Source organism: Gadus macrocephalus, chromosome 15 (assembly GCF_031168955.1).
Source record: "Gadus macrocephalus chromosome 15, ASM3116895v1".
In the NCBI taxonomy this organism is placed as follows: Eukaryota; Metazoa; Chordata; class Actinopteri; order Gadiformes; family Gadidae; genus Gadus; species Gadus macrocephalus.
In genome coordinates, this window is record NC_082396.1 from 1,697,136 (window position 1) to 1,723,683 (window position 26,548).

Here is a 26,548-nt window from a genome sequence, read left to right on the forward strand (position 1 = left end):
TATAACATGCCTGATTTCTTATTACAAACAGCCCATTATCTTCCTCTAAGGAACCACCACTGAGCTAGAGAGAAGACCAGAGAGAAGAGAGAGGAGGAGGAGGAGGAGAGAGGAGGAGAGGATGGAGAGAGGAGGAGGAGGAGAGAGAGGATGGAGAGAGGAGGAGGAGGAGAGAGAGGAGAGGATGGAGAGGAGAGGATGGAGAGAGGAGAGGATGGAGAGGAGAGGATGGAGAGAGGAGAGGATGGAGAGGAGAGGATGGAGAGAGGAGAGGATGGAGAGAGGAGAGGATGGAGAGGAGAGGATGGAGAGAGGAGAGGATGGAGAGAGAGGAGAGGATGGAGAGGAGAGGATGGAGAGAGGAGAGGATGGAGAGAGGAGAGGATGGAGAGAGGAGAGGATGGAGAGAGGAGAGGATGGAGAGAGGAGAGGATGGAGAGAGGAGAGGATGGAGAGAGGCGAGCTGACAAGACAAAGTCAGGGTACTCACACACATGGGGAGTATCTTTACATGTAGTCACTGTGACCTTTGTGTAAGTGTGTAAAACATGTTGGGTTGTTGTATATTGGAGATTAATTTACTGGTTCATCAACTAAAACTTTTACATTTCTTCAATGATTTAAAACGTTCCATCAATCTCGAAATAAGGGTTTTAGAAATAAACAATTTTATTTTTTGTATTACACTTATTTTTACAGAAACAGTATTTATACTGAACACTATTTGACTGGAATGTATCTATTCCCCTGAAATGATCCATTACAATGATAATGTTGGCCTACGCATAACAATATTTGCCTTTTCTTTTTAATAAAAAAAAGTAAGAACATTGAATTGTTTTGTCATTCAATATTCAGAAGTTAAAACCAATAGAAATGTTAAAAAAAAGTGTAATATAACCCTTTATAAAGGGTTGTGTTACACAACTACAGGGTTAATTCTTAAAGATATTCTCCGCGTTAAATGACAGCAGTATGACATTAATGCTGATCTCTCAGATCTCACATAGTAGAGATTCTAATTCTATTCTAATTCAGGAAACAACATTAGTTGTTTTGGTCGTTTGATTATTTTATTATCAAACAAAGGTCCTAGTCTGTTTGATTGACAGGTGAGATGATCAGGGGGGCAGAGTTTCGACCATCTTGATGATCACATGGACCGACGAATGGATAGAGAGGCTCAGTGAAGGTGCAGCCAGTTGCAGAGTAGATATGAACCCTGGTTTCCACATCATAGAAGGAGACCAGACCCTCATCATAATCAACTAACACCCCCACCTTCTGGAGCTTAGCTCTCACGGGGAAAAATAAACTGTAATCAGGGTTATCAAAAAACATCAACGCATTATTTCGGTAGCAAAGAGTCCAGTGACCCGTCTGACGGGTCCACTCTGTCAGACCTTTTCTATCGATGGACTCTCTGGCCACTCCTAACCACCATTTAGCCTTGTCTTTAATCTGGACCTCAAAGTAAAATCTCCCTGAGGAGAAGCTCTGCCTCGTGAGTACAGATATACACTTTGTAAATCTCTTAGGGTTGTATGGGAGTCTCTTCCTCAAACCTCCATCATGTACTTGTTTCCAATCCTCAGACAGGATGAGCTTTGGATAAGCTGTATCAGGATCCAGAATCACATCTACCTCATACTGCTGGACCCTCTTCAGTTCACCATCATCAGGCTTCTTCATCTCCATGTTCAGTGTCTCCTCCAGCTGATCCAGGGATCTCCTCAAGGCCCCTACGTATGACGGAGGACGGACCTCCACCGTGGTCCAGTCCCTGGTGGGTGGAGGATCCTTCAGGGATCTGCAGGCCTGGAGGAAGTGGAGGTGGTCTTCAGTGTGTGAGAGCCGCTTCACCTTTGCGCTTCTATTGGTCAGATCTTCTATTTCCTGCTCCAGCTCTTTGATGAGGTCTTCAGCTCGTTTCACTGTGGATTTCAGTTTCTCTTGAACCGTTTGGTTGAATTCATCCCGGCCCTTTTCAACACAGCCTATCAGAGCAGTGAAGACCTGCCCACCTTGGGCTATCTCTCTGTCTGCGTCTTTGTTGCTCAGTTCCACTGTGTCTTTGATCTCCTTAATCTTTTGTTTTCTCTCCTGGATCATTTGCGGAACTTCAGCCCCTCTCTTCCCCAGCTGGGCCATCTTCACTTCATATTCCTCCTTTAGAGGAACAACAGGATGGGACTTGTGGTCTGTCACTGTGCACAACAGACACACACACACCTGTTCAGTCTGGCAGAAGAGCTCCAGAAGTCGGTCGTGTTTCTTACACATCCTGTCTTCCAGACGGTCCATAGGCTCGACCAGCCGATGTTTCTTCAGGCCTGCTACTTTCTGATGTGGCTCCAGATGGGTTTGGCAGTAAGAGATAATACACACTAGGCAGGACTTCACAGCCTTCTGCTGGGTCCCAGTACAGACGTCACAGGGAATATCTCCTGGTTCAACACAAGGCTGCTCTTTTACTCGTACGGTTGTTCTAATCTGAGCAGCCAGCTCTGATAAGAAGGTATTGACCCGTAAATCAGGTCTTGTATGGAAAATCTCGTTGCAAACAGGACATTTGTACTGGACTTGTTCATCCCAGAACTTTGTAATACAGGTTCTGCAGAAGTTGTGTCCACATGCGGTGGTAACTGGACTGCTGAACACATCCAGACAGATGGAACATGAAAAGTTCTCTTCAGACCAGGAAGTGTTAGCACAGGCCATTCCTAGAAACAGACGACAAGGTTCATGTATTGAGCAATTATATATTTCTAATTCAATAACAGGAAGAGAGGTTTTAACTACTTCTCAAAGTTGTGTTGTTTTACTCACCTAGTTGTTACTGTCTGTCCGACTATTTGTTCCAAAATGCGTTTTAATTTCTCGCCTAAAAGAGAGAACTGCTTCCACATCGGGTGGCTTTGGTTTCTACGAATGTTAAGTTTCGTTTCCTCAATATGACGTCCTCTCCTCTCCTCCCCTAACACCTGGCTCCTCCCCTAACACATGGCTCCTCCCCTAACACCTGGCTCCGCCCCCACCGTTCACTGACGTTTCAAACTTTCACACCCTGAATGTTGAAGCATTCAGTAAAGTAAAGACAGCTTAAAATGTGTTGATATGTTCTCTTCTTTACGGCATTCAAATATGTTCAATCTTAAAAAGACGGGACACAGAGATCCAGGGAAAAAAGTAAATTTTGTGATTCAGTGGTGATTTGTGACCAACTGAGTAAGAGCTGTACAAATACATTTGACTTGATTTTGACTGTGCCTGCGCCTCCCAGATTCTAACCACATAAAACCGCTGAGTCATGTGACACGGGGTCGGGCAGACGAACCAGACCGACGAGTTCACCTTCAGTCAGAGCCAACAAACACTTGCAGCCCTGCGGCAGTTAATTCCACTGAATTAAAAATAGGTTTACCTAGAAAATTCACAAATGATAAGACAGAAGACTTACTGTATTGTTTATAACAGTATGGTGGGGATATAACATCGCCCCCCCCCCCTTCCTGATACAAATATTCCTTCACTTGTCATATTACAGTCCTTAATAACTGTATGGAGAAATGAAAATGCATGATATTCGTGATGATGAAGTCATAATATCAAGCGAGAAACAAATAAAAATCCAAACTCCGCCTCATTCTGCTTCAACATGTCCCCAGGTGTCTCTGAGAGGATTTTGAAGAGTTTTAAATGTGTCATTTCTTTATGATTTGTTGCGGCTGTGGACCGACGGCCCGCCCTCATATGTAAACCCTCCTTGTGTTTGACATTTGTATGCAAATTAACAGCAGCAGACATACTGCACCAGGTCGTGACCACAGTGAACTACATCAAGCCACATCCTCTGCGCGCACGTCTGTTTGCAACACTGTGCGCCGACAAGGGCTCTGAATATGAAAACGTACTATTTCACACAGAGGCACGGTGGTTGTCGAGAGGTTACCAGCAGAAAATGTGCCTCCTTGCATATATACCGGACATCTTTGGAAAATGTTCAATTTGTGCACTTATCCTGGCTACTCTGTATTTGTTCAGAGTATAACAAAGACGTTCAAAAAAAAAATCGGGATTTTTTTTGGCTCTGGGGTCGCCAGAGATTTTTGATGTCAAAATGGGGTCACAGCCCAAAAAAGGTTGGGAACCACTGGGTGTTGGAGGATATATGTGGTAGTGGAACACACACACACACACACACACACACACACACACACACACACAATAACATAACACTGCCAGTATCGACCTCTGCTCAGGAATCAAGTGAGTGAAGCGTTCCCAAAGTGTCTTGTGTTCAGGGGAAATCCCCATCTGATCAGGATCCCTGGTTTACTGCATGAAGGGAGAGCCAGACGACCTTTGATAGGACCGTCAGGTCTGTGTTGGACCGTCCCTGAAGATCTGTAACCCAATCACCTGCTCACGTTGCCAAGGCGATGGCACTGAGACCAGGCATGCATGGCTTATGACGAGGACTGCTTTAATGAACCAAAAAACTCTGATGAATCCCTCTCAATCGTTGTGAACAGAGTTAGGGATAGGATCGAATCAAAAGAAAAAAAATTAGAGCTGTCAAGCGATTAAAATATTTAATCGTGATTAATCGCATTAATGTCATAGTTAACTCACGATTAATCGCGATTAATCGCAAATTATTTTTCTATGCTAAATATCCCTTGATTTTTTTGTCCCATAATTCTTCTCATTTTAATTCTCTTATCAACATGGTGAAGTGCATCGGCTTGTCTTGTGCAAATGATTTTTTATTGATAACAACATTGGCATATACTGATCAAAACAGGACGATACAAAAAAAGAGCCTATAGTGCAATTAAACGACTGCTTTGAACAAATGACATTTGAACATAGCAGTCAGGCTACTGCTTCTTTGTTTTGAGCCAAAGATTTTTTTTTTATTTATTTTTTTTGTAAATAAAATATTTGCGTTAATCGCGCGATAATTTTTTTAACGCCGTTAAAATTGGTTTGCGTTAACGCCGTTAATAACGCGTTTAACTGACAGCTCTAAAAAAAATATATACTTTTATTTTTCATTAAATTGAATGAGAATTGTCTGTACTTTTTACTATTTAGCAATTCATACGAAACTTAGTGAATACCTATAAGGTCATTGCTCAAGGATTCCTCCTTGTAGACTGCACCCCTCTGGAAACTAAACCCAGTTCCCTTTGGGCAGGAGGTCAAACACCCCATGCCATCCTGCCCAGTGCCCCATGCTTATGATCCAAGCCTCTTAACGTGGACAGGAGAGTCTTAAGTACTCCCTCTGAAATGTTCTGCCTTGGTGTGCAGCTGTATCGTAGCCTGGGTATCCGTGTGATGCTGGTGGGTCTGGAGATCTGGACCTACGGAGACCAGATAGAGGTCAGCCCCGATCCAGACGCCACACTGGAACGCTTCAGGAACTGGCGCCAGCAGACACTGTTACCGAGGACCAAGCATGACAACGCTCAGTTCATCACGTAAGACCCGCCGTGTTCATCTGTGAATGTGACGTGGATATGATCCATCTGTTCATATTGGTATTAGGGTTATGGTCATGTTGAAACGTCTCCCCTCTCGGATTGTTCCAGGAAGGTGGATTTCATCGGCAATACCGTAGGCCTGGCGTACACCGGTGTATTATGTACCAGCAACTCCGTGGCCGTCAACGAGGTGGAGAACCGTCGTTTCAACACATAGAAGCAGAGACTAGAGCCAGGCCCCATCGGCTGACGCTCCCCACTGAATGGTACTCAGCCGAGCGTCTGACTCATGAGGAACGTGCTGAACCCTTCGTTGGTTGGCTTTCTCCTCCAGGATCATAACGATAACGCCATCGGGGTGGCGACCACCCTCGCCCACGAGATGGGGCACAACCTGGGCCTGTCTCATGATGCTCCAGGCTGCGTCTGCCGGTCCTCCCAGCCCCAGAGCGGCTGCATCAAGGCCCCGTCACACGGGTAGGGAGATCACCTGCCTCCTCAGAGCCCTCAGCACCACACGCGACGCCACAATAAGAGCTACTCCATCCACGTTCATCTATTGTATATTTATTAACAGTCTGCTGGTTTATTATCAGAAAAGCACAGACCTTTTGTAACAGTTTATCCTCAGTTAAACTCAGTAAAACTCAGTTAAACCTCAGTTAAAAGTCTCTAGCTCTTAAAGTTGAAACTTGGTGAGCGGTGTGCTTCTAACAACCTGGGCCTGAACATCACCAAGACCAAGGAACTCATCCTGGACTCCCGACGGAGCAGAGCCCCCCCTGCCCCCCCTGTACATCAACGGTGACGGTGTGGAGCGAGTCCACGTCCTCTGCTGATCCCTCCTGGTCGGTCCACACCTCGGCGCTGGTCAACAAGGTCCAGCGGCGGCTACACTTCCTGAGGGCGCTCAGGAGGGAGCATCTAAACACACGGCCGCTGGTGACCTTCCACCGGTCCACCGTCGAGAGCCTGCTGACCTACGCTGTGTCAGCGTGGCCCTCAGGCTGCACGGAGGCCGACAGGAAGAGACTGCAGAGGCAGTCACTGGCCGCCCTCTGCCTTCCTGAAGCACCATCTAGGGCTCCCGCTGTCTCAGCAGGGCCAGAGGCATCCTGAAGGACCCCCCCACCCCGGCTACCATCTCCTCAACCTGTTGCCCTCTGGCAGGCGCTTCAGGTCCATGTATGGCAGAACAAATAGACTCAGGAACAGCTTCTCTCCCAAAGCTGTCACCATACTGAACTCAGATCTGCACTGAGGTTTGTTGTCTGTTTGTGGTCTTTATTGTGTATTGAAGTTTTACTGTGTATTTAAAAATGTATTTATTTAAATTATTTATTTATTTATATTATATATTGCTTTTGTATATTATTATATATTCAATAACATGTGTGCACTTTTATGGAGCTGCTCATTGCATTTCGTTGTACTTGGTACAATGACAATAAAGCTTTCTATTCTAATCTATTCTATTCTAAAGAAGAAATAAATTGTTTATAACTTAACCACTTCATCTAAGTTAGGGGGGAGCTCCATTGAGATGACCTTATATGGTCAGTAATAATAATAATAATGCATTTTATTTAGAAAAGCGCCTTTCAGGTCACTCAAGGACACTGTACATCACACACAATAAAACACACAATGAAATATACAAAAAACGTGATAAAATAGACATAGAAAGGACAACATAAGTTAAAATACATAGGGCAGAATGGCAGGAAGCATGGAGGTTAGAGAGAGTAGGCAGTCCGAAACAGGTGGGTTTTTAGTTGTGCTTTGAAAATGGGGAGAGAGTCACAGTTTCGGAGGTCGGGTGGTAGAGAGTTCCAGAGCTGGGGAGCAGAGCGACTGAAGGCTCTGCCCCCCATAGTGCTGAGGCGGGCAGGGGGCACAGAGAGGTGGATGGAGGAGGAGGATCGAAGGGAACGGGTGGGGATGTTAATGTGCAGGAGATCAGAGAGGTAGGGAGGGGCGAGGTTATGGATGGCCATGAATGTAAACACTAGGAGTTTGTAGTTAATGCGGTGGGTTACGGGGAGCCAGTGGAGCTGCTGGAGGACAGGGGTGATGTGATGGTATGAGGGGGTCTTTGTGATGATGCGGGCGGCAGAGTTTTGGACCAGTTGTAGTTTGCGGAGGGACTTGTGAGGGAGGCCGAAGAGGAGAGAATTGCAGTAGTCCAGACGGGAGGTGACGAGGCTGTGAACAAGGATGGCGGTGGTGTGGGGGGTGAGGGAGGGGCGGAGTCTGTTGATGTTGCGGAGATGGAAATATGCAGTGCGGGTAATGGTGTTGATGTGAGAATGGAAGGAAAGTGTGCTATCGAGGATGACACCCAAGCTCTTAACCTGAGGGGAGGGGGAAACTGAGGAGCTGTCGATGGTGAGAGAGAAGGTATTGACTTTCGCTAGTGTGGATTTAGTGCCGAGGAGGAGCATTTCAGTTTTATTGCAGTTTAGTTTAAGGAAGTTTGAGGCGAACCAGGTTTTTATTTCGGAGAGACAGTCGGTGAGGGAGGGGGGTGGGAGTGAGGAAGTGGGTTTGCAGGAAAGGTAGAGCTGGGTGTCATCCGCGAAGCAGTGGAACTGGATATTGTATTTGCGGAGGATGTGGCCGAGGGGGAGGAGATAGATGATGAATAGAAGAGGCCCCAGGACAGATCCCTGGGGCACACCAGTAGTGACTGGGGAGGGATTGGAGGTGAAGGATTTAAGCTGGATGAACTGGGTGCGGCCTGTGAGGTAGGAGTGGAACCAACTGAGGGGGGTGTGGGAGAGGCCAATCGAGGAGAGTCTGCTGAGAAGGATGGGGTGTGAGATGGTGTCGAACGCTGCACTCAGATCGAGGAGGATGAGGATGGAGAAGGAACCAGAGTCAGCTGCAATGAGGAGATCGTTAGTGATTTTGATGAGGGCGGTCTCTGTGCTGTGACGGGGGCGGAAACCGGACTGGAAAGGCTCGTAGAGGGAGTGGAGGGATAAGTGGGAGTGAAGTTGGGAGGCGACAATCTTTTCTAGGGTTTTGGAAATGAATGGTAGGTTAGAGATGGGGCGGAGGTTACTGAAGTTGTTGGGGTCTGAACCGGGTTTCTTTAATATGGGGGTGACAGCGGCAGTTTTGAAAAGTGAGGGGACTATTCCAGATGAGAGTGAGGAGTGAATGATGGCGGTGATGAGAGGGAGGAGGGAGGGGAGGCAGGATTTGACTAGGGTTGTGGGGAGGGGATCAAGCTGGCAGGTGGTGGGCTTAGATTTGAGAATGAGAACGGAGAGGTCGGAGGCAGTGGGGAGAAGAAAACTGGCGAAGAGATGGCAAGTAGGGGGAAGTGCAGGTGGGGAGAGAGGGGGGGAATTGGGATGCAGGTGCTGATGAATGGTGTGGATTTTCAGATTGAAATAGTCCAAGATGGAATTGTAGGATTCAGTGGAGTACAAGTGGGAGGGGAGAGAATTGGGTAGGTGGAGGATTTTTTTGAGAACCGAGAAGAGGGTTTTTGAGTTACCTTCATTGGTTAAAATGAGGCCGGAGTAGTAGGTGGATTTGGTCAGGGATATGAGGTCCTTATATTGTGCAATGTGGGAGGTGTACATGTCATTGTGGATGGTGAGACCGGTTCGTTTATAAAGTCGCTCAAGTTGACGGTTTTTAGCTTTCATGGACCTGAGCTCGGGGGTAAACCAGGGGGCAGATGTGGAAAAGGAAACAGACTGGGTTTTTAGGGGGGCGATAGAGGTGAGAGTGTTTGTGAGGCAGGTGTTGTAAAGAGTGACGAGTTCATCAGGGTTTGAGGTAGAGTCGGTGGTTGGAAAACTGTCAATGAGGGAGCAGAGGGTGGCAATGTTAATGTTCTTGATATCGCGAAATGAAATGAGGCGGGGCAACTTGATTGTGGAGAGGCGGAGTACAGCTTTGAAAGTGAGGAGGGAGTGATCTGTGGCGGGGAAAACATCAGCAGTGGGCTTGGAGGGGGTGAGACCGGAGCAGTTAGCGGTTCCTGGCCGAGCTCACCAGGGAGGCAAACATGAACGTGCATTTATGAACGCTCGCAGTGCACCCGCACATGCATGTCTTTTCTAAAGCGTAGGCCTACCCAACTTTTATAACTAAAATAAACTAGACACTTAACAGTGTATCAGCAGAGTGCAATGCTTCTAAACTTTAATCAAATGTGCAGACAAAGTTCAACTTCATGAAGTAAAGTTCATTCATGGTGCGTGCTGCTTAAATGTAATGCATGGCAGCGTGCAGGGTCAACGACACGTATCTTCCAATCATATAAATATAATATTGTGGAAATTGCATTAAATGGAAAGAGACAATTTCTCACGTTGAGCACACGAATGCGTGACTCGTTTATTTTCGTTAGAAAACCAAAACATTAAACTAACATTGAATGGGACAGCGATCCCTGAACAACCAAGACAGAGTAAACGATATGCATACAACAGTGTAGGTTCGAAATTTTAGCCTGCAGGCAGTCGGACAGATTTTTTTGTGTGTTGTGAATAATTTTTCCAAATCAGCCTTTTCTGATTTTCCCAAACGGGGGTACCATGAAGGAAATATAACATGCCTGATTTCCTATTACAAACAGACAATTATTTTTCCTCTAAGGAACCACCACTGAGCTAGAGAGAAGAGCAGATAGAAGTGAGAGGAGGAGGAGAAGAGAGAGGAGAGGATGGAGAGAGGAGAGGATGGAGAGAGGAGAGCTGACAAGACAAAGTCACAGTACTCACACACATGGGGAGTATCTTTACATGTAGTCAATGTGACCTTTGTGTAAGTGTGTAACACATGTTGGGTTATTGTACATTGGAGATTAATTTACTGGTTCACCAACTAAAACTTTTACATTTCTTCAATGATTTAAAACGTTCCATCACTCTCGAAATAATCAAAATAAGGGTTTTAGAAATAAACAATTTTATTTTTTGTATTACACTTATTTTAACCTTTTTTTTTTTTATATATCTTTAAGCATAAAATAAATAAAGGGAAAACAGACACATAAATGGAGTGTAATATAACCCTATATAAAGGGTTATATTACACAACTGCAGGGTTAATTCTTAAAGATATTCTCCTCGTTAAATGACAGCAGTATGACATTAATGCAGATCTCTCAGATCTCACATAGTAGAGATTCTAATTCTAATTCAGGAAACAACATTAGTTGTTTTGGTTGTTTGATTATTTTATTATCAAACAAAGGTCCTAGTCTGTTTGATTGACAGGTGAGATGATCAGGGGGGCGGAGTTTCTGCCTCCATAATGTTGATGTGGATTGAGGAAAGGATAGAGAGGCTCAGTGAAGGTGCAGCCAGTAGCAGAGTAGATATGAACCCTGGCTTCCACATCATAGAAGGAGACCAGACCCTCATCATAATCAACAAACACCCCCACCTTCTGGAGCCCAGCTCTCAGAGGGAGACGGACATCAGGGTCATTACTAAATACCAACCCATGCTTGTCGTACCAAAGAGTCCAGTAACCCGTCTTAGGGGTCCTCTCTGTCTTATCTTTTCTGTTGATGGACTCTCTGGCCACTCCTAACCACCATGCAGTCTTGTTTTTAACCTGGACCTCAAAGTAAAATCTCCCTGAGGAGAAGCTCTGCCTCGTGAGAACACATCTATAGTATGTAAATCTCTTAGGGTTGTCTGGGAGTTCTTTCACTACACCTCCATCATGTACTTGTTTCCCATCCTCAGACAGGAGGAGCATGGGATAAGCTGTATCAGGATCCAGCGTCACATCTACTTCATACTTCTGGACCCTCTTCAGTTCAGCGTCACACAGCTTCTTCATCTCCATGTTCAGTGTCTCCTCCAGCTGATCCAGGGATCTCCTCAAGGTCCCTACGTATGACGGAGGACGGACCTCCACCGTGGTCCAGTCCCTGGTGGGTGGAGGATCCTTCAGGGATCTGAAGGTCTGGAGGAAGTGGAGGTGGTCTTCAGTGTGTGAGAGCCGCTTCACCTCGGAGCTTCTATTGGTCAGATCTTCTATTTCCTGCTCCAGCTCTTTGATGAGGTCTTCAGCTCGTTTCACTGTGGATTTCAGTTTCTCTTGAACCGTTTGGTTGAATTCATCCCGGCCCTTTTCAACACAGCCTATCAGAGCAGTGAAGACCTGCCCACCTTGGGCTATCTCTCTGTCTGCGTCTTTGTTGCTCAGTTCCACTGTGTCTTTGATCTCCTTAATCTTTTGTTTTCTCTCCTGGATCTTCTGCGGAACGTCAGCCTCTATCTTCCCCAGCTGGGCCGTCTTCACTTCATATTCCTCCTTTAGAGGTACAACAGGATGGGACTTGTGGTCTGTCACTGTGCACAACAGACACACACACACCTGTTCAGTCTGGCAGAAGAGCTCCAGAAGTCGGTCGTGTTTCTTACACATCAAGTCTTCCAGACGGTCCATAGGCTCGACCAGCCGATGTTTCTGCAGGCGAGCGACTACCTGATGTGGCTCCAGGTGGGTTTGGCAGTAAGAGGTAAAACACACTAGGCAGGACTTCACAGCCTTCTGCTGGGTCCCAGTACAGACGTCACAGGGAACTTCTGCTGGTTCATCACAAGGCTGCTCTTTTACTCGTACGGTTGTTCTAAACTGAGCAGCCAGCTCTGATAAGAAGGTATTGACCTGTAGATCAGGTCTTGTGTTGAAAAGCTTGTTGCAAACAGGACATTTGTACCGGACTTGTTCATCCCAGAACTTTGTAATACAGGTTCTGCAGAAGTTGTGTCCACATGCGGTGGTAACTGGACTGCTGAACACATCCAGACAGATGGAACATGAAAAGTTCTCTTCAGACCAGGAAGTGTTAGCACAGGCCATTCCTAGACACAGACGACAAGGTTTATGTATTGAGCAATTATAGATATCTTATTCAATAACAGGAAGAGAGGTTTTACTACAGTACTACAGTACAGCCTCTTACCCGAGGCCATCCGACTCCTCAACTCTAAGGGACTGCGATCTGATCATCTCTGTTGCCCTTGGTTTATGCACTATTGCACTTTTGTTTTATATTCATATTTATTATATTCATATTTATATTCCCGCACTACTCAGACACAGTCATGTTTACATTTTTATTCCCGCACTACAAATTCCACACAGTCACTTTACTGGTTTGCAGTTATATGTAGCATGTTGTTGTTGTTGGTGATGTTATTATTGTCGCTCTATGTTGCACCTTATGTTCTTGGGAAACGCTATTTCATTTCACTGTATAGCCTACTGTGTATATGGCTGAAATGACAATAAATAAATGATCTTATCTATCTTATCATATTCAACTGCTCCTCAAAGTTGTGCTGTTTTACTTACTTCTTACTTCTTACTGTCTCTGACTTTTTGTTCCGAAATGCGTTTTATTTTTCTCCTGAACGGGAGAACAGCTTCGACGTGGGTTGCTTTGGTTTCGAATGTTAAGTTTCGTTTCCTCAATATGACGTCCTCTCCGCTCATCCCCTAACACCTGGCTCCTCCCCTAACACCTGGCTCCGCCCCCACGGTTTACAGACGTTTCAAACGTTCACACCCTGAATGTGGGCGCATTCAGTAAAGGCTGCTTAAAATGCGTTGACATGTTCTCTTTTCTTTGCGGCATTCAAATATGTTCAACCCGACACATAGACTCTGGGTAAAAAATAAAGTTTGTGATTCAGTGGTGATTTGTGACTTTGCAACTGAGTAAGAGCTGTACAAACACATTTGACTTTATTTGATTTTTGATTTTTTTTTACTGTGCCTGGTATATTCTTCACAGTCTATTAAGTTAACACTTGTAGTGATACTGTATAAGGATTCTCTCCCAGCTTCTAACCTCATAAAACCGCCAAGTCATGTGACTCGGGGTCGGGCAGACGAACCATACCGATGAGCTCACCTTCAGTCAGAGCCAACTAACCCGTCCACACGAAGCCGATTTCATGGCGAAACCGCAAAGGTCTTGTACGGTTCGGCCTTCCGTCCACACGAAGCCGGCGAATCCGCTGACCGAAACCGCAAACTTCTGAAACCACCCTCGGAGGTGGTTTCAAATCTTTCCGGTTTCGTTTTGGTTTCGTGTGGACGCCTGAAACCGACTGAAACCGCAAACCATGACGTCATCGCCCCACCCCTCGACCTCCTAGCCAATGGCTCTTAAGCCCGCGGAGTCTCAGAAATCACAACAAAAAAGATGATGGCGGACTACAAGCTTGTAATCGTTCTGCAGCATATCATGTCCCTTGTTGGGTTGCTAAGCCATTATTTATTGAGAATCTAGTTCGCCATCGTAGAAGAGCTGTTTGTTTGTGTTGTTAGTGGTTCGGGGGGCAGCCTTTATGCGCATGCTCGCCTCTTCTTCTTCTGGATTTGTGTACCAGAAGCAGCGCCCCTTATGGGCCTGGAATGTTTACTACAGCGTTTCTACAGATCTATCCGGTTTCGCTTGGCTTCGTCTTTACGGAGATACTTCGAAACCGGATAGATCGAAACCGTAACGGTTTCGCCCGTTTCGGCTTCGTGTGGACACTTGCAGCCATGCGGCAGTTATTTCCACTGAATTAAAAATAGGTTTACCTCGAAAATTCACAAATTATAAGATGGAAGACTTAATGTATTGTTCATAACAGTATGCTTGGGAAACAACCCACCCTTCCTGATACAAATATTTCTTCACTGGTCATATTACAGTCCTTAATAACTGAATGGAGAAATCAAAATGTATGATATTAATGATCATGAAGTCATATTATAAAGAGAGAAATAAATAAAAATCCAAACTCCGCCTTATTGTTTTGTTTAAATGTGACCTTTTTTGATTTGTTGCGGCTGTGGACCATGGCGCCTGGGCCCCCCGGGTCCGGGCGGTCTTCAGCGGCCCTCAGCATCAAAGATACCTCCAGCGGGAAGTCCGTCAGCCGCCCTTCAACCGTCTGAACCACAGAGAGTAGATAGACAGAGGGAGCTAGTCCTGAAACACTCAAACCCAGCTGGTCTCGGCTACAGAGCCAAGATCAGGATAACGGCAGTCCTCCCAACAGGTTGATTGATTCAACATGAGCATGTGATCGCCATCATAAGCAGAGTCGTAACATTACTGTAGGTAATAACACGATTAAAGCTACTCACCTCCTGTGTCATTTTGACCTTGGCCATGGGGATGTGCTTTATAGCGACCTAAGCAACAAAGACACAAGCTCACTGCTTTAGTGTTTAACAGAGGATGCCGTGAATCAGACCCGTATGTGCTTCCACAGAGTGTGGCTTTGTGGCGTCACTCTTACAGGCAGACGGTCCTCTTTCCTGCAGCCAGCAAAGACACTCCCGAAGCCTCCCTGTCCTGCAGCTCCTCGTACAGAGCGTCAAAGTCGGCTGAGACCACACAGACCGTTATTGAGTCTGTTAACCCATCCATCCCTCCGTTCAGCCCTTCATATCTAACCCTCCATCTGTCTGACCTGTGCTGTAGGTCGTCAGGCGGGTCCTGCAGGAGGAGGAGATACGGGGGGAGCTGTGGTCGGAGCGCTCAACACCTCCAGACGAGCTGAGTCCTCTGTCAGCTCCGTCTGTGTCCCGGGATCCGGCCGGAGACCCCCCCCCCCCCCCCGGGTCTACACGGGCCTCAGAGGGGTCCTCCGGCCCCCCCACAGCCTCCACATGGGGAGGGTGTTGCCCTGTGGTGGTCCTCCACCTCTTGGAGGGGCTTGGGCCTTCCTCGGGATCCTCTCTGCTCCTCTGCCCCCTCACTAGCCCTCCGCATATGAAGGTATTATTGTAGCAAAAGTCTTTAGCACCTGTAACTGCAGAATTTGAATGCGTACACTAAAGTCACAGTAAATTTGAAGTCGTACATATTTATTTTGCATGTGTACTCTAAAGTCACAAATGTGTAACAGTACATTTGTAGTCGTAAAAAAAAAAAAAAAAAAATGTATACCATTGTAAACACAAAATAGGGTCTACGAGTACGCTAATCTGTGTTACAGGTGCACAAATCCTTTTGCTACAATTATTGCAGCGCAGTTGGTGCAAAACACATTCGCACACCCGTGTTTCATAATCTGAGAACATGCCCAAACGGTGTGCATTCGTAAACCCAAATTTGAACAAATGCATCAGAAGTTGCACATCTGTGAACGCTATGTTAATTCAGCATTTTAATGAGCGAGCACAAAACCATTTTACAACTGCTCGAATCTGCTCCTGCAAGTCTCAGCTGTGGGGTTTTTTGCAGGTTGTTTTGCAACACCCCTAGGTGGTAAATGTGTAGCAAAAGTATTCGTATCCGTAGATGACAGAGCGTCCGTGAGCGGGACAAAATAGTCCCGCCCATAATTTCCTAATCCAATGAAAATCGCCGGCAGGGATGCATTTCTCAAATTACACTGGGACCCACTGCGTGCCAGTCATGGAGCTATAAAGATCGCAGCATACCCAGCGCGGGATATGTTTCTTTCTGGAGAAGTGAAGAGGGCGTCCTACTGAACGGAGATGGGTATCCTACATTATGTTAAATGAAATGACTTAGTTCAAGTGAATTCCCCCCAAAGTATTTCATTAACATGCCGCAAATGTCCTTGAATGTATTTTAATGGTCGCCATAACATAAATTCAGAAATGTTAATGCAATACTTTGGGGAGAATTCACTTGAACTAAGTCATTTCATTTTACATAATGTAGGATACCCACCTCCGTTCAGTAGGACGCCCTCTTCACTTCTCCAGAAAGAAACGTACCCGCGCTGAGAATGCTGCGATCTTTATAGCTCCATGGCTGGCACGCGATGGGTCCCAGTCAGGGACGGCTGGTATAAATGGGCTAACAGGGCTATCCCTCTTACAGTGAAAATAAAAAAAATATTATTAAAAACTTAGAACATATTGTTTTAAATGTTGGTAGAACCTAAAGGAGCAACAGCACCAAAAAGTGACAGAAAAACCCAGGATATATAGCCTATATCTTCGTTTTTTTCCTGTGAATGGGCTAAATGTATTCAGCCCAAGCGCAGTAGCGTAAGCTTCCATTGACGTTTGATTGACAGGTGCCCTGACACGCCCCCTTCATATGCTTCCCATTTGGGCTAAACTAGTTTAGCCCAAAGGCTGACCTAGCACAGTAGCTACAGTACAGTGACCTTCGACTAATCACAGCACAGTCAGTAGCGCAAGTGCAGTATGGCGGGCGTTAGCATGAAAATGAATGAAGTGGATTATTTACTTTCTAATCGGTTTTCTTTAATGTCTTTGGAGGAAAAATTGGAAGTGAAAAGATTGGGGACACATCAACCAAACGGTGTACAGATTTACTGTCAGGAGTGCGGTCAGAATATGGCCGGTAATAGTGCATTTGTAAGCGGGTCAACTACGTTTCGTATCGAAACATTTAAAAAGCTGTCTAAATAACCCAACATGACGTGACAAGTGTGTAGAGATAGTGGCCCCTCTCCAAGCTGCATTTCAGCGACAGGCAGTAACAATAAGGTTCTCTAAGGAATCGGAAATGATCTCATTTAATGTTGCATACAACATTGCCAAAGAGGAGTTGCCATTCTCAATTTAAATCCGAAATTATTCTCATGAAGAGAAATGGATTAAACATCAACCCGACGTATAGCAATGAGATGGCATGTGCACAATTCATTGCAGTAGGCCTAATGGGCGACACCTTAAAGCAAAAGACAGCTGCGGACGTCGGAAACGCCACATAGGCCTACATGTCCTTCATGATTGACGGCGACACAGACGTCTCTACCAAAGAGTGTGTGATCGTCTACAGCCGCATTTTGCGCAAAGGGAGACCAGTCAACATTTTAATTGTGTAATACTTTAAGCACAAAAAAAGTTTTATTTTGCTTAATGGTTTAGTTCGAAATGTTCAATTTCAGCTCAGTGAAGCACTTTAAACACCTTATTTTTCTTCTATTTATAATTGTGCTTCAAATAAAGACATGCCTTTCTCTACACCTTAATCTTGTTTAAAAATCATTCACATTATATGAAAGTTATGAACAGAGATATAAAGGTGACCTCATGGCGTCTGGAGCCCTGTGAAGTATTGATAAATGTAATGCATTCTTTAGCCCACCCACCCAAAATCACCACCAGCCGTCACTGTAATTTGAGAAATGCATCCCTGCCGGCGACTTTCATTGGATTAGGAAATTATGGGCGGGACTATTTTGTCCCGCTCACGGACGCTCTGTCATCTACGGATACGAATACTTTTGCTACACATTTACCACCTAGGGGTGTTGCAAAACAACCTGCAAAAAACCCCACAGCTGAGACTTGCAGGAGCAGATTCGAGCAGTTGTAAAATGGTTTTGTGCTCGCTCATTAAAATGCTGAATTAACATATAGCGTTCACAGATGTGCAATTTCTGATGCATTTGTTAAAATTTGGGTTTACGAATGCACACCTTTTGGGCATGTTCTCAGATTATGAAACACGGGTGTGCGAATGTGTTTTGCACCAACTGCGCTGCAATAATTGTAGCAAAAGGATTTGTGCACCTGTAACACAGATTAGCGTACTCGTAGACCCTATTTTGTGTTTACAATGGTATAAAAAATATATTTTTTTTTTTTACGACTACAAATGTACTGTTACACATTTGTGACTTTTGAGTACACATGCAAATTAAATATGTACAACTTCAAATTTACTGTGACTTTAGTGTACGCATTCAAATTCTGCAGTTACAGGTGCTAAAGACTTTTGCTACAATAATACCTTCATATCCGCACACGGAGCACACTAGCTCCCTCAGAGCAGGACTTTCACTTCCCTAAACATGTTATCTGTGATAGGGCTCCTCAGTGTTTCTATATACTGCCCCTCCCTCTGAGCGTCCGGGGGCTACTGGTTAAGGAGGTGGACCGGTAACCGGAGGGTGACCGGGTCGAGTCCCGACCGGTAGGTGAGCTATGTGGACGGGGGGAGTCGTTGTGCAGCACTCTCCTCCGTCCTCGTCCACAGAGGAGGTTCCCTTGAGCAAGGCACCTGAAGCCCCCGGGCTGCACTGCGGCCGCCCACTGCTCCGGGAACGCCGGGGTACCCCCCGTGTGTGTGTGTGCCCCCGTGTGTGTGTGTGCCCCCGTGTGTGTGGACAAGGTCACTCCTCTGTGTGTGTGTGTTCACCAGCTCCCGGACGGGTCAAGAGCAGAGACAGAGAATAAAGGATACCTTAACTTAACTTAACTTCATTTAAATTAAGTAAAGTTTAAATGAACTGGGGTGCTGGTGACACATCAAGGCCCTCTGCCGCTCTGTTCTTCCTCTGCCCTCCCCGGATCACGACCGGATGTGTCGGCTCTTACTCGTCTCCCCCCCCCGTCCCCCGTCCCCCCCCTGACCTGGCTGTGAGACGGGCCGGTTCCCGGACTCAGCGACAGGGCCTTCTTCTGAGGCTTTGTCTGCTGTGCTCGTCAGAAACACATGTACTGGAGGCCCTCATTCAGGCTCAGATGAAAGCCGTGGAGGGCAGCAAAAGAATCCAAAGGTTCCCGGTGAATGGCAGGTATTTACTGAACAGAATCCCTTTACGTCAGAAGAGAACAACTAGCTCCGCTAACGCAGGGTTGCCAACTTCGGGACTTTGGCTGGAGTGAGACTCTAAAATATTAGTGTGAACGGCAAATTTTTTGGACAACCCTTAACCCTAAAAAAATGTTTTATACAAAATAGTCCTCGTTTACTAAGTATAAACCCTCATCTATGAGAAAAAGTTAAAGAATGGAAATGCTTTTTCAAAATGTACAATTCATTTATTGATTGCAGTATTACAAAATAAAGACAGGCATCTCAAATAAAGACAGAGAAAAAAAAAAAGGGACACAATAGTTACCCCAGAGCTGGCTGGCTGGCTGTGGTGGGCTGTGTGTGGGGGGCTGTGTGTGTGTGTGTGTGTGTGTGTGTGTGTGTGTGTGTGTGTGTGTGTGTGTGTGTGTGTGTGTGTGTGTGTGTGTGTGTGTGTGTGTGTGTGTGTGTGTGTGTGTGTGTACTCCGCAGGAGAGGCAGAACATAGAAGTTACATATTAGGCCTGTTGTATGCCACAGGGGCAGTTTTGGCCTGCTTCACAACCTCTGCAGGAGGTTCGTATCTGAATTAGGGTTCAAGGCTGCTCATTTTCATGGTCATAATTGACGACAGGGTGCCTTCAAGGGACAGTCGGTTTCTGGTGTCAGTCTTGTTTAGGCCAATCAATGAAAATGTTCGCTCAGCATTTGCATTTGAGTGAGACATGCTCAACACAATCTGGGCCACCTTGAATAATTTGGGGAATTTAAAAGTGCCACTTGCCCGATTCTTAAGATTTCCAAGATATACCCAGGGCTAGGCTCTACCCCCCGTGAAAATCGACAAGATATACTATATAGTATAATCAAACGTCCACCAATATTTATACCACTTGCTTACTCTCTATATGTCATTCATGGTTTTATATTTATAATTTTTATTTTACTTTACATTTAATTCTTCATAATTCAGGCATTACAGAACTTTCATGGTCATAAATAAAAAATACGAACTGCAGTTTAATTTCTTTGTTTGTTCTTCAATTGACGTAGAATGGAGCAAAGGCTCCTAGGATTGGGAAATGCGTTTATCCAATAAACAGATGGAGGTCAAGTCTATTTTCGGAAATGTAGGGGGATATATGAGTGGCCCCACGTCGAATGGTATGACCCAAGATACGTCAGACAGAGAAAGCGCGCAAATTCGACGGTACCACCTTGTCATTTGTTTACCCAGGTGCCATGGCAACACCATTGCTACCTCTCATTGGCTGAATCTTTGAGAACGTTGTAGACTCAATCGATAAAAGGTCGCGGGGAGACGAAGCTCTGTTCGTTTGTATATTTTATTTAAGTGACCATATTTTTGTTTTATGTTATCAAAGAACCAGTTGTTCTTGTTTTGGGGAACAAGTTCTTGTCGTTCACGTTCGGGATTCGTTCGTTGTGAACGAATCGGTCGCGACCGACCCATCCCCAAACGCGCATCAGTGGGCTCCGACTCCGGCTCTGAACTCTCTCTGACCTTTTCAAACGCAACTTAGTATCAGGTGCGTGGTTTTCAGCGAATCAACGATCAGAGAATACTGCCGTGATCACGTTGTAGGTAGGCAGATGTTACAGCTGTCTGCTCCCGCAGAAAATGAACGGGAGGATTTTTTATTTTGGCGTGACATTTCTTGCGTGTGCGTGACAGCGTGAGATTGATGGTGAAAGCGTGAGAGTCACGCCAGGGGCGTGACTGTTGGCAACCCTGGCTAACGTCAGTGCTTGGGGCTTCTTTTGTTGCTGGACAGCAAACCCAAGGCCTTGGAGCGCGACGTCACAGAGATGGACCCTGCACTCCGGTTAATGCTGCAGGAGAAGGAGAGGGCTGTGAGGACGCTGCAGGAGACTGGAGGTATACTCACAGGCATGGCACGCACACGCTGCTTGGAGCAGCACACACACTTACGCACACACACGCACACACACACACACACACACACACACACACACACACACACACACACACACACACACACACACACACACACACACACACACACACACACACACACACACACACACACACACACACACACACACACACACACACACACACACACACACACACACATCCAAACACACACTTCCGGCTCACACACACATCCAGCACAGAGGCCCCACTACTTCCTGTCTGGGACCGGAAGTACGAGCGATCAAAAGTGAAAGTATGGTTGTTGTTGGGTTGTTGTATATTGGAGATTAATTTACTGGTTCATCAACTACAAACTTTTACATTTCTTCAATGATTTAAAAAGTTCCATCAATCTCGAAATCATCAAAATAAGGGTTTTAGAAATAAGGAATTTTATTTTTTGTAGTACACTTTTTTTTATTACACTTTTGGAATGGAATCTATCTATTCCCCTGAAATGATCCATCACATGATAAGGCAGGCCTTCTTTTTATTAAAATCCCAAATGTATGACATTGGATTGTTTTGTCATTCAATATTCTTATATATATTCAATTTTCAAATTATTATTTATACATGTTAATCCTCTAAACATCTTCTACATAACTACAAGAAATTGTATATCCTTAAACATGTAAAAGAAATAAAGGGAAAACAGACACATAAATGGAGCGTATTATAACCCTTAATAAAGTGTTATGTTACACAACTGCAGGGTTAATTCTTAAAGATATTCTCCTCGTTAAATGAGAGCAGTATGACATTAATGCAGATCTCCCAGATCTCACATAGTAGAGATTCTAATTCTATTCTAATTCAGGAAACAACATTAGTTGTTTTCGTCGTTTGATTATTTTATTATCAAACAAAGGTCCTAGTCTGTTTGATTGACAGGTGAGATGATCAGGGGGGCAGAGTTGGACCATGGATCGAGGATTGGATAGAGAGGCTCAGTGAAGGTGCAGCCAGTAGCAGAGTAGAGATGAACCCTGGCTTCCACATCATAGAAGGAGACCAGACCCTCATCATAATCAACAAACACCCCCACCTTCTGGAGCTCAGCTCTCAGAGGGAGACGGACAAAAGGGTTATCTCTAAATACCAACACATTATTGTAGTATCGAAGAGTCCAGTAACCCGTCTCAGGGATCCTCCAGGTCGCATCTGTTCTGTTGATGGACTCTCTGGCCACTCCTAACGACCATGTAGTCTTGTCTTTAACCTGGACCTCAAAGTAAAATCTCCCTGAGGAGAAGCTCTGCCTCGTGAGAACAGATGTATACCATGTAAATCTCTTAGGGTTGTCTGGGAGTTCCTTCTCTTCACCTCCATCATGTACTTGTTTCCCATCCTCAGACAGGATGAGCCTGGTATGAGCTGTATCAGGATCCAGAGTCACATCTACTTCATACTGCTGGACCCTCTTCAGTTCAGCATCAGGCAGCTTCTTCATCTCCATGTTCAGTGTCTCCTCCAGCTGATCCAGGGATCTCCACAAGGTCCCTACGTATGACGGAGGACGGACCTCCACCGTGGTCCAGTCCCTGGTGGGTGGAGGATCCTTCAGGGATCTGAAGGTCTGGAGGAAGTGGAGGTGGTCTTCAGTGTGTGAGAGCCGCTTCACCACTGAGCTTCTATTGGTCAGATCTTCTATTTCCTGCTCCAGCTCTTTGATGAGGTCTTCAGCTCGTTTCACTGTGGATTTCAGTTTCTCTTGAACCGTTTGGTTGAATTCATCCCGGCCCTTTTCAACACAGCCTATCAGAGCAGTGAAGACCTGCCCACCATGGGCTATCTCTCTGTCTGCGTCTTTGTTGCTCAGTTCCACTGTGTCTTTGATCTCCTTAATCTTTTGTTTTCTCTCCTGGATCTTCTGCGGAACGTCAGTCACCGTCTTCCCCAGCTGGGCCGTCTTCATTTCATATTCCTCCTTTAGAGGTACAACAGGATGGGACTTGTGGTCTGTCACTGTGCACAACAGACACACACACACCTGTTCAGTCTGGCAGAAGAGCTCCAGAAGTCGGTCGTGTTTCTTACACATCCTGTCTTCCAGACGGTCCATAGGCTCGACCAGCCGATGTTTCTGCAGGCCAGCGACTCTCTGATGTGGCTCCAGGTGGGTTTGGCAGTAAGAGGTAGAACACACTAGGCAGGACTTCACAGCCTTCAGCTGGGTCCCAGTACAGACGTCACAGGGAACTTCTGCTGGTTCAACACAAGGCTGCTCTTTTACTCGTACGGTTGTTCTAAACTGAGCAGCCAGCTCTGATAAGAAGGTATTGACCCGTAAATCAGGTCTTGTATGGAAAATCTCGTTGCAAATAGGACATTTGTACTGGACTTGTTCATCCCAGAACTTTGTAATACAGGTTCTGCAGAAGTTGTGTCCACATGTGGTGGTAACGGGACTGTTGAACACTTCCAGACAGATTGAACATGAAAAGTTCTCTTCAGACCAGGAAGTCTTAGCACAGGCCATTCCTAGACACAGAGGACAAGGTTCATGTATTGAGCAATTATAGATTTCTAATTCGATAATGGGAAGAGAGGATTTAACTTTTTCAAAGTTGTGCTGTTTTACTTACTTGTTCTTACTGTCAGACTTTTTGTTCCAAAATGCCTTTTATTTTTCTCCTGAACGGTTGAACAGCTTCGACGTGGGTTGCTTTGGTTTCGTTTCCTCAATATGACATCCTCTCCTCCCCTAACACATGGCTCCTCCCTTAACCCTTGGCTCCGCCCCCATGAACACACTCAGACTTTGGTGCATTCACGCACTGTGTAGGCTACTTCAATGCGTTGATGTTTTCTCTTCTTTGCGGCATTCAAATATGTTCAACCCTAAAAAGATTGGACAAAGAGAGCCCGGGAAAAAAATATTTTTTTTGATTCAGTGGTGAGTTGTGTTGCGACGAACTGAGTAAGAGCTGTAAGAATACATTTGACTTGATTTTGACTGTGCCTAGTATTTTCTCCACAGTCTTAATATAAAAACACGAAACAAACGGAGAAGGGAGGGGGCGCGGGAGCAACTGTTAGGGCGCACCGAAACTGTCACCGTAGTACCCACGGCAATGCAATGCACGGCAGTTAATTCCACTGAATTAAAATTGGTTTACCTAGAAAATTCCTAAATTATGAGATGGAAGATTTACTGTATTGTTAATAAAAGTATGATGGGGATCGCGTGGAGCAGCAACATGTGAGAACTGTGACTCAAATAAGCACATAAGCTGCAATATCTGCACATAGCCAAAAGGGAGGAGCACCAAACATATAATCAAGCAATAGATCACGCCAGGCTGTGGTATGTGCTCATTATACCACTGTTAAGGGGCGTTGTCCGGCCCCGACGCGCAGCGGAGGGCCGGCGACCCCCTTCACACCCCCTACCACAGTGGTATTTTATACAACGGTTACTGTTATGGCGAAACGAAAGTCATAGACAAACTACATTTAAAAAGAAACCAAGAAAGTCAAAGTAGCCGTTTTGTTAAAGACTACCAAAAAGTAGTCCCTCCTGGCTGCCTTCAAAATGCACGACGGTCGCTATGCAACACACTTTAAGGCCAATTTCCACTGGAATCGGCACGGAAGCTATGAAGGTATTATTGTAGCAAAAGTCTTTAGCACCTGTAACTGCAGAATTTGAATGCGTACACTAAAGTCTCAGTAAATTTGAAGTCGTATATATTTATTTTGCATGTGTACTCTAAAGTCACAAATGTGTAACAGTACATTTGTCGTCGTAAATTTTTTTTATTTTTTATACCATTGTAAACACAAAATAGGGTCTACGAGTACGCTAATCTGTGTTACAGGTGCACAAATCCTTTTGCTACAATTATTGCAGCGCAGTTGGTGCAAAACACATTCGCACACCCGTGTTTCATAATCTGAGAACATGCCCAAAAGGTGTGCATTCGTAAACCCAAATTTGAACAAATGCATCAGAAGTTGCACATCTGTGAACGCTATGTTAATTCAGCATTTTAATGAGCGAGCACAAAACCATTTTACAACTGCTCGAATCTGCTCCTGCAAGTCTCAGCTGTGGGGTTTTTGCAGGTTGTTTTGCAACACCCCTAGGTGGTAAATGTGTATTCGTATCCGTAGATGACAGAGCGTCCGTGAGCGGGACAAAATAGTCCCGCCCATAATTTCCTAATCCAATGAAAATCGCCAGCAGGGATGCATTTCTCAAATTACAGTGACGGCTGGTGGTGATTTTGGGTGGGTGGGCTAAAGAATGCATTACATTTATCAATACTTCACAGGGCTCCAGACGCCATGAGGTCACCTTTATATCTCTGTTCATAACTTTCATATAATGTGTATGATTTTTAAACAAGATTAAGGTGTAGAGAAAGGCATTTCTTTATTTGAAGCACAATTATAAATAAAAAGAAAAATAAGGTGTTTAAAGTGCTTCACTGAGCTGAAATTGAACATTTCGAACTAAACCATTAAGCAAAAAAAAAAAAAAATTGTGCTTAAAGTATTACACAATTAAAATGTTGACTGGTCTCCCTTTGCGCAAAATGCGGCTGTAGACGATCACACACTCTTTGGTAGAGACGTCTGTGTCGCCGTCAATCATGAAGGACATGTAGGCCTATGTGGCGTTTCCGACGTCCGCAGCTGTCTTTTGCTTTAAGGTGTCGCCCATTAGGCCTACTGCAATGAATTGTGCACATGCCATCTCATTGCTATAGGCCTACGTCGGGTTGATGTTTAATCCATTTCTCTTCATGAGAATAATTTCGGATTTAAATTGAGAATGGCAACTCCTCTTTGGCAATGTTGTATGCAACATTAAATGAGATCATTTCCGATTCCTTATGGCGCATTTCCACTGCAGGGTGCGGAACGGATCGGATCGCAAAGGTGCGGGTCGGATCGCGTTTCCACCGCCAAAAGTGGGCGTGACCCGGACTTTGCCGTACCCGTTCCGACCCCATTCTAGGGACTCCTCCGTTGCGGTACCCAAAACGAGACCAGACGCCTGAAAGGGTACCCTGGAATTCTAGCTACACCCCCCCTCCATTGATTGGTCGACAGAATCGTCACTTCCGGGTGACGCGGGGATAAAAACAAACAAACAGTAGCCTCAAGGTATTATTCTTTACAATTTACATGTCGCGTAAAAAGCTTGCTTGGGCGAACAAGGAGGTGGAGACGTTCGTCTGCATTCTTGCGGAGGAAGACGTTGTTTACGATGTTTACGTAGCTGCCGCGGCGATTGACATCCGGCCTACCACCAAGGGTACTGTCGGCAGTGGAAACGCGACCTCGGAACTGAGCTGGGCTATACTGCCCCCTCCCTACCGCCCCTTTGCGATCCGATCCGTTCCGCACCCTGCAGTGGAAACGCGGCATTAGAGAACCTTATTGTTACTGCCTGTCGCTGAAATGCAGTTTGGAGAGGGGCCACTATCTCTACACACTTGTCACGTCATGTTGGGTTATTTAGACAGCTTTTTTAATGTTTCGATACGAAACGTAGTTGACCCGCTTACAAATGCACTATTACCGGCCATATTCTGACCGCACTCCTGACAGTAAATCTGT

At 45.4% G+C, this 26,548-nt stretch overlaps 5 protein-coding genes across 8 annotated transcripts in view; 1 reads left to right on the forward strand and 4 right to left on the reverse strand.

Moving 5' to 3' along the window:
* LOC132473805 (disintegrin and metalloproteinase domain-containing protein 8-like) overlaps positions 1-6,111 on the forward strand; it is a 107,334-nt gene extending 101,223 nt beyond the window's left edge. The window contains exons 4-6 of the mRNA XM_060074082.1: positions 5,320-5,489; positions 5,601-5,682; positions 5,827-6,111. Coding sequence (XP_059930065.1) covers positions 5,320-5,489; positions 5,601-5,682; positions 5,827-5,973 — 399 coding nt within the window. The 3' untranslated portion in view covers positions 5,974-6,111. The remainder of the gene's footprint in view (positions 1-5,319; positions 5,490-5,600; positions 5,683-5,826) is intronic.
* LOC132473800 (zinc finger protein RFP-like) overlaps positions 1-13,417 on the reverse strand; it is a 46,390-nt gene extending 32,973 nt beyond the window's left edge. Inside the window, exon 1 of the mRNA XM_060074075.1 lies at positions 12,858-13,417. The gene's annotated coding sequence lies outside the window, so the exon portion shown is untranslated. The remainder of the gene's footprint in view (positions 1-12,857) is intronic.
* Positions 1-23,813, reverse strand: part of LOC132473794 (E3 ubiquitin-protein ligase TRIM39-like) — a 28,545-nt gene extending 4,732 nt beyond the window's left edge. The window contains exons 1-3 of one of the 3 annotated variants that reach the window (XM_060074062.1): positions 23,687-23,813; positions 2,830-2,972; positions 652-2,723 (exon numbers count right to left, since the gene is read on the reverse strand). In XM_060074062.1, coding sequence (XP_059930045.1) covers positions 1,093-2,721 — 1,629 coding nt within the window. In that variant the 5' untranslated portion in view covers positions 2,722-2,723; positions 2,830-2,972; positions 23,687-23,813 and the 3' untranslated portion in view covers positions 652-1,092. Of the gene's footprint in view, positions 1-651; positions 2,724-2,825; positions 2,973-23,686 lie in introns of those variants that run through there. The other 2 variants (XM_060074064.1, XM_060074066.1) reach the window with 2 other exon arrangements.
* The window catches only part of LOC132473799 (E3 ubiquitin-protein ligase TRIM39-like), a 47,879-nt gene that overhangs the window by 11,027 nt on the left and 10,304 nt on the right, over positions 1-26,548 (reverse strand). The window lies entirely within an intron of this gene.
* LOC132473798 (E3 ubiquitin-protein ligase TRIM39-like) lies at positions 10,225-23,689 on the reverse strand. 2 transcript variants are annotated; one of them, XM_060074071.1, is made up of 2 exons: positions 23,563-23,687; positions 10,225-12,340 (listed from the first exon to the last, which is right to left on the reverse strand). In XM_060074071.1, exon 2 carries the CDS (start codon positions 12,336-12,338, stop codon positions 10,716-10,718), a length of 1,623 nt encoding a protein of 540 aa, XP_059930054.1. In that variant the 5' UTR covers positions 12,339-12,340; positions 23,563-23,687; the 3' UTR covers positions 10,225-10,715. The 2 variants fall into 2 exon arrangements, with proteins under 2 accessions (XP_059930054.1, XP_059930055.1); XM_060074072.1 differs by lacking the exon at positions 10,225-12,340 and adding an exon at positions 21,011-23,458 and having other exon boundaries at positions 23,563-23,689.

Coding starts and splice junctions, on each gene's coding strand:
- LOC132473798 (XM_060074071.1), bottom strand. CDS start 12,338: ATGGCCTGTGCTAACACTTCCTGGTCTGAAGAGAACTTTTCATGTTCC.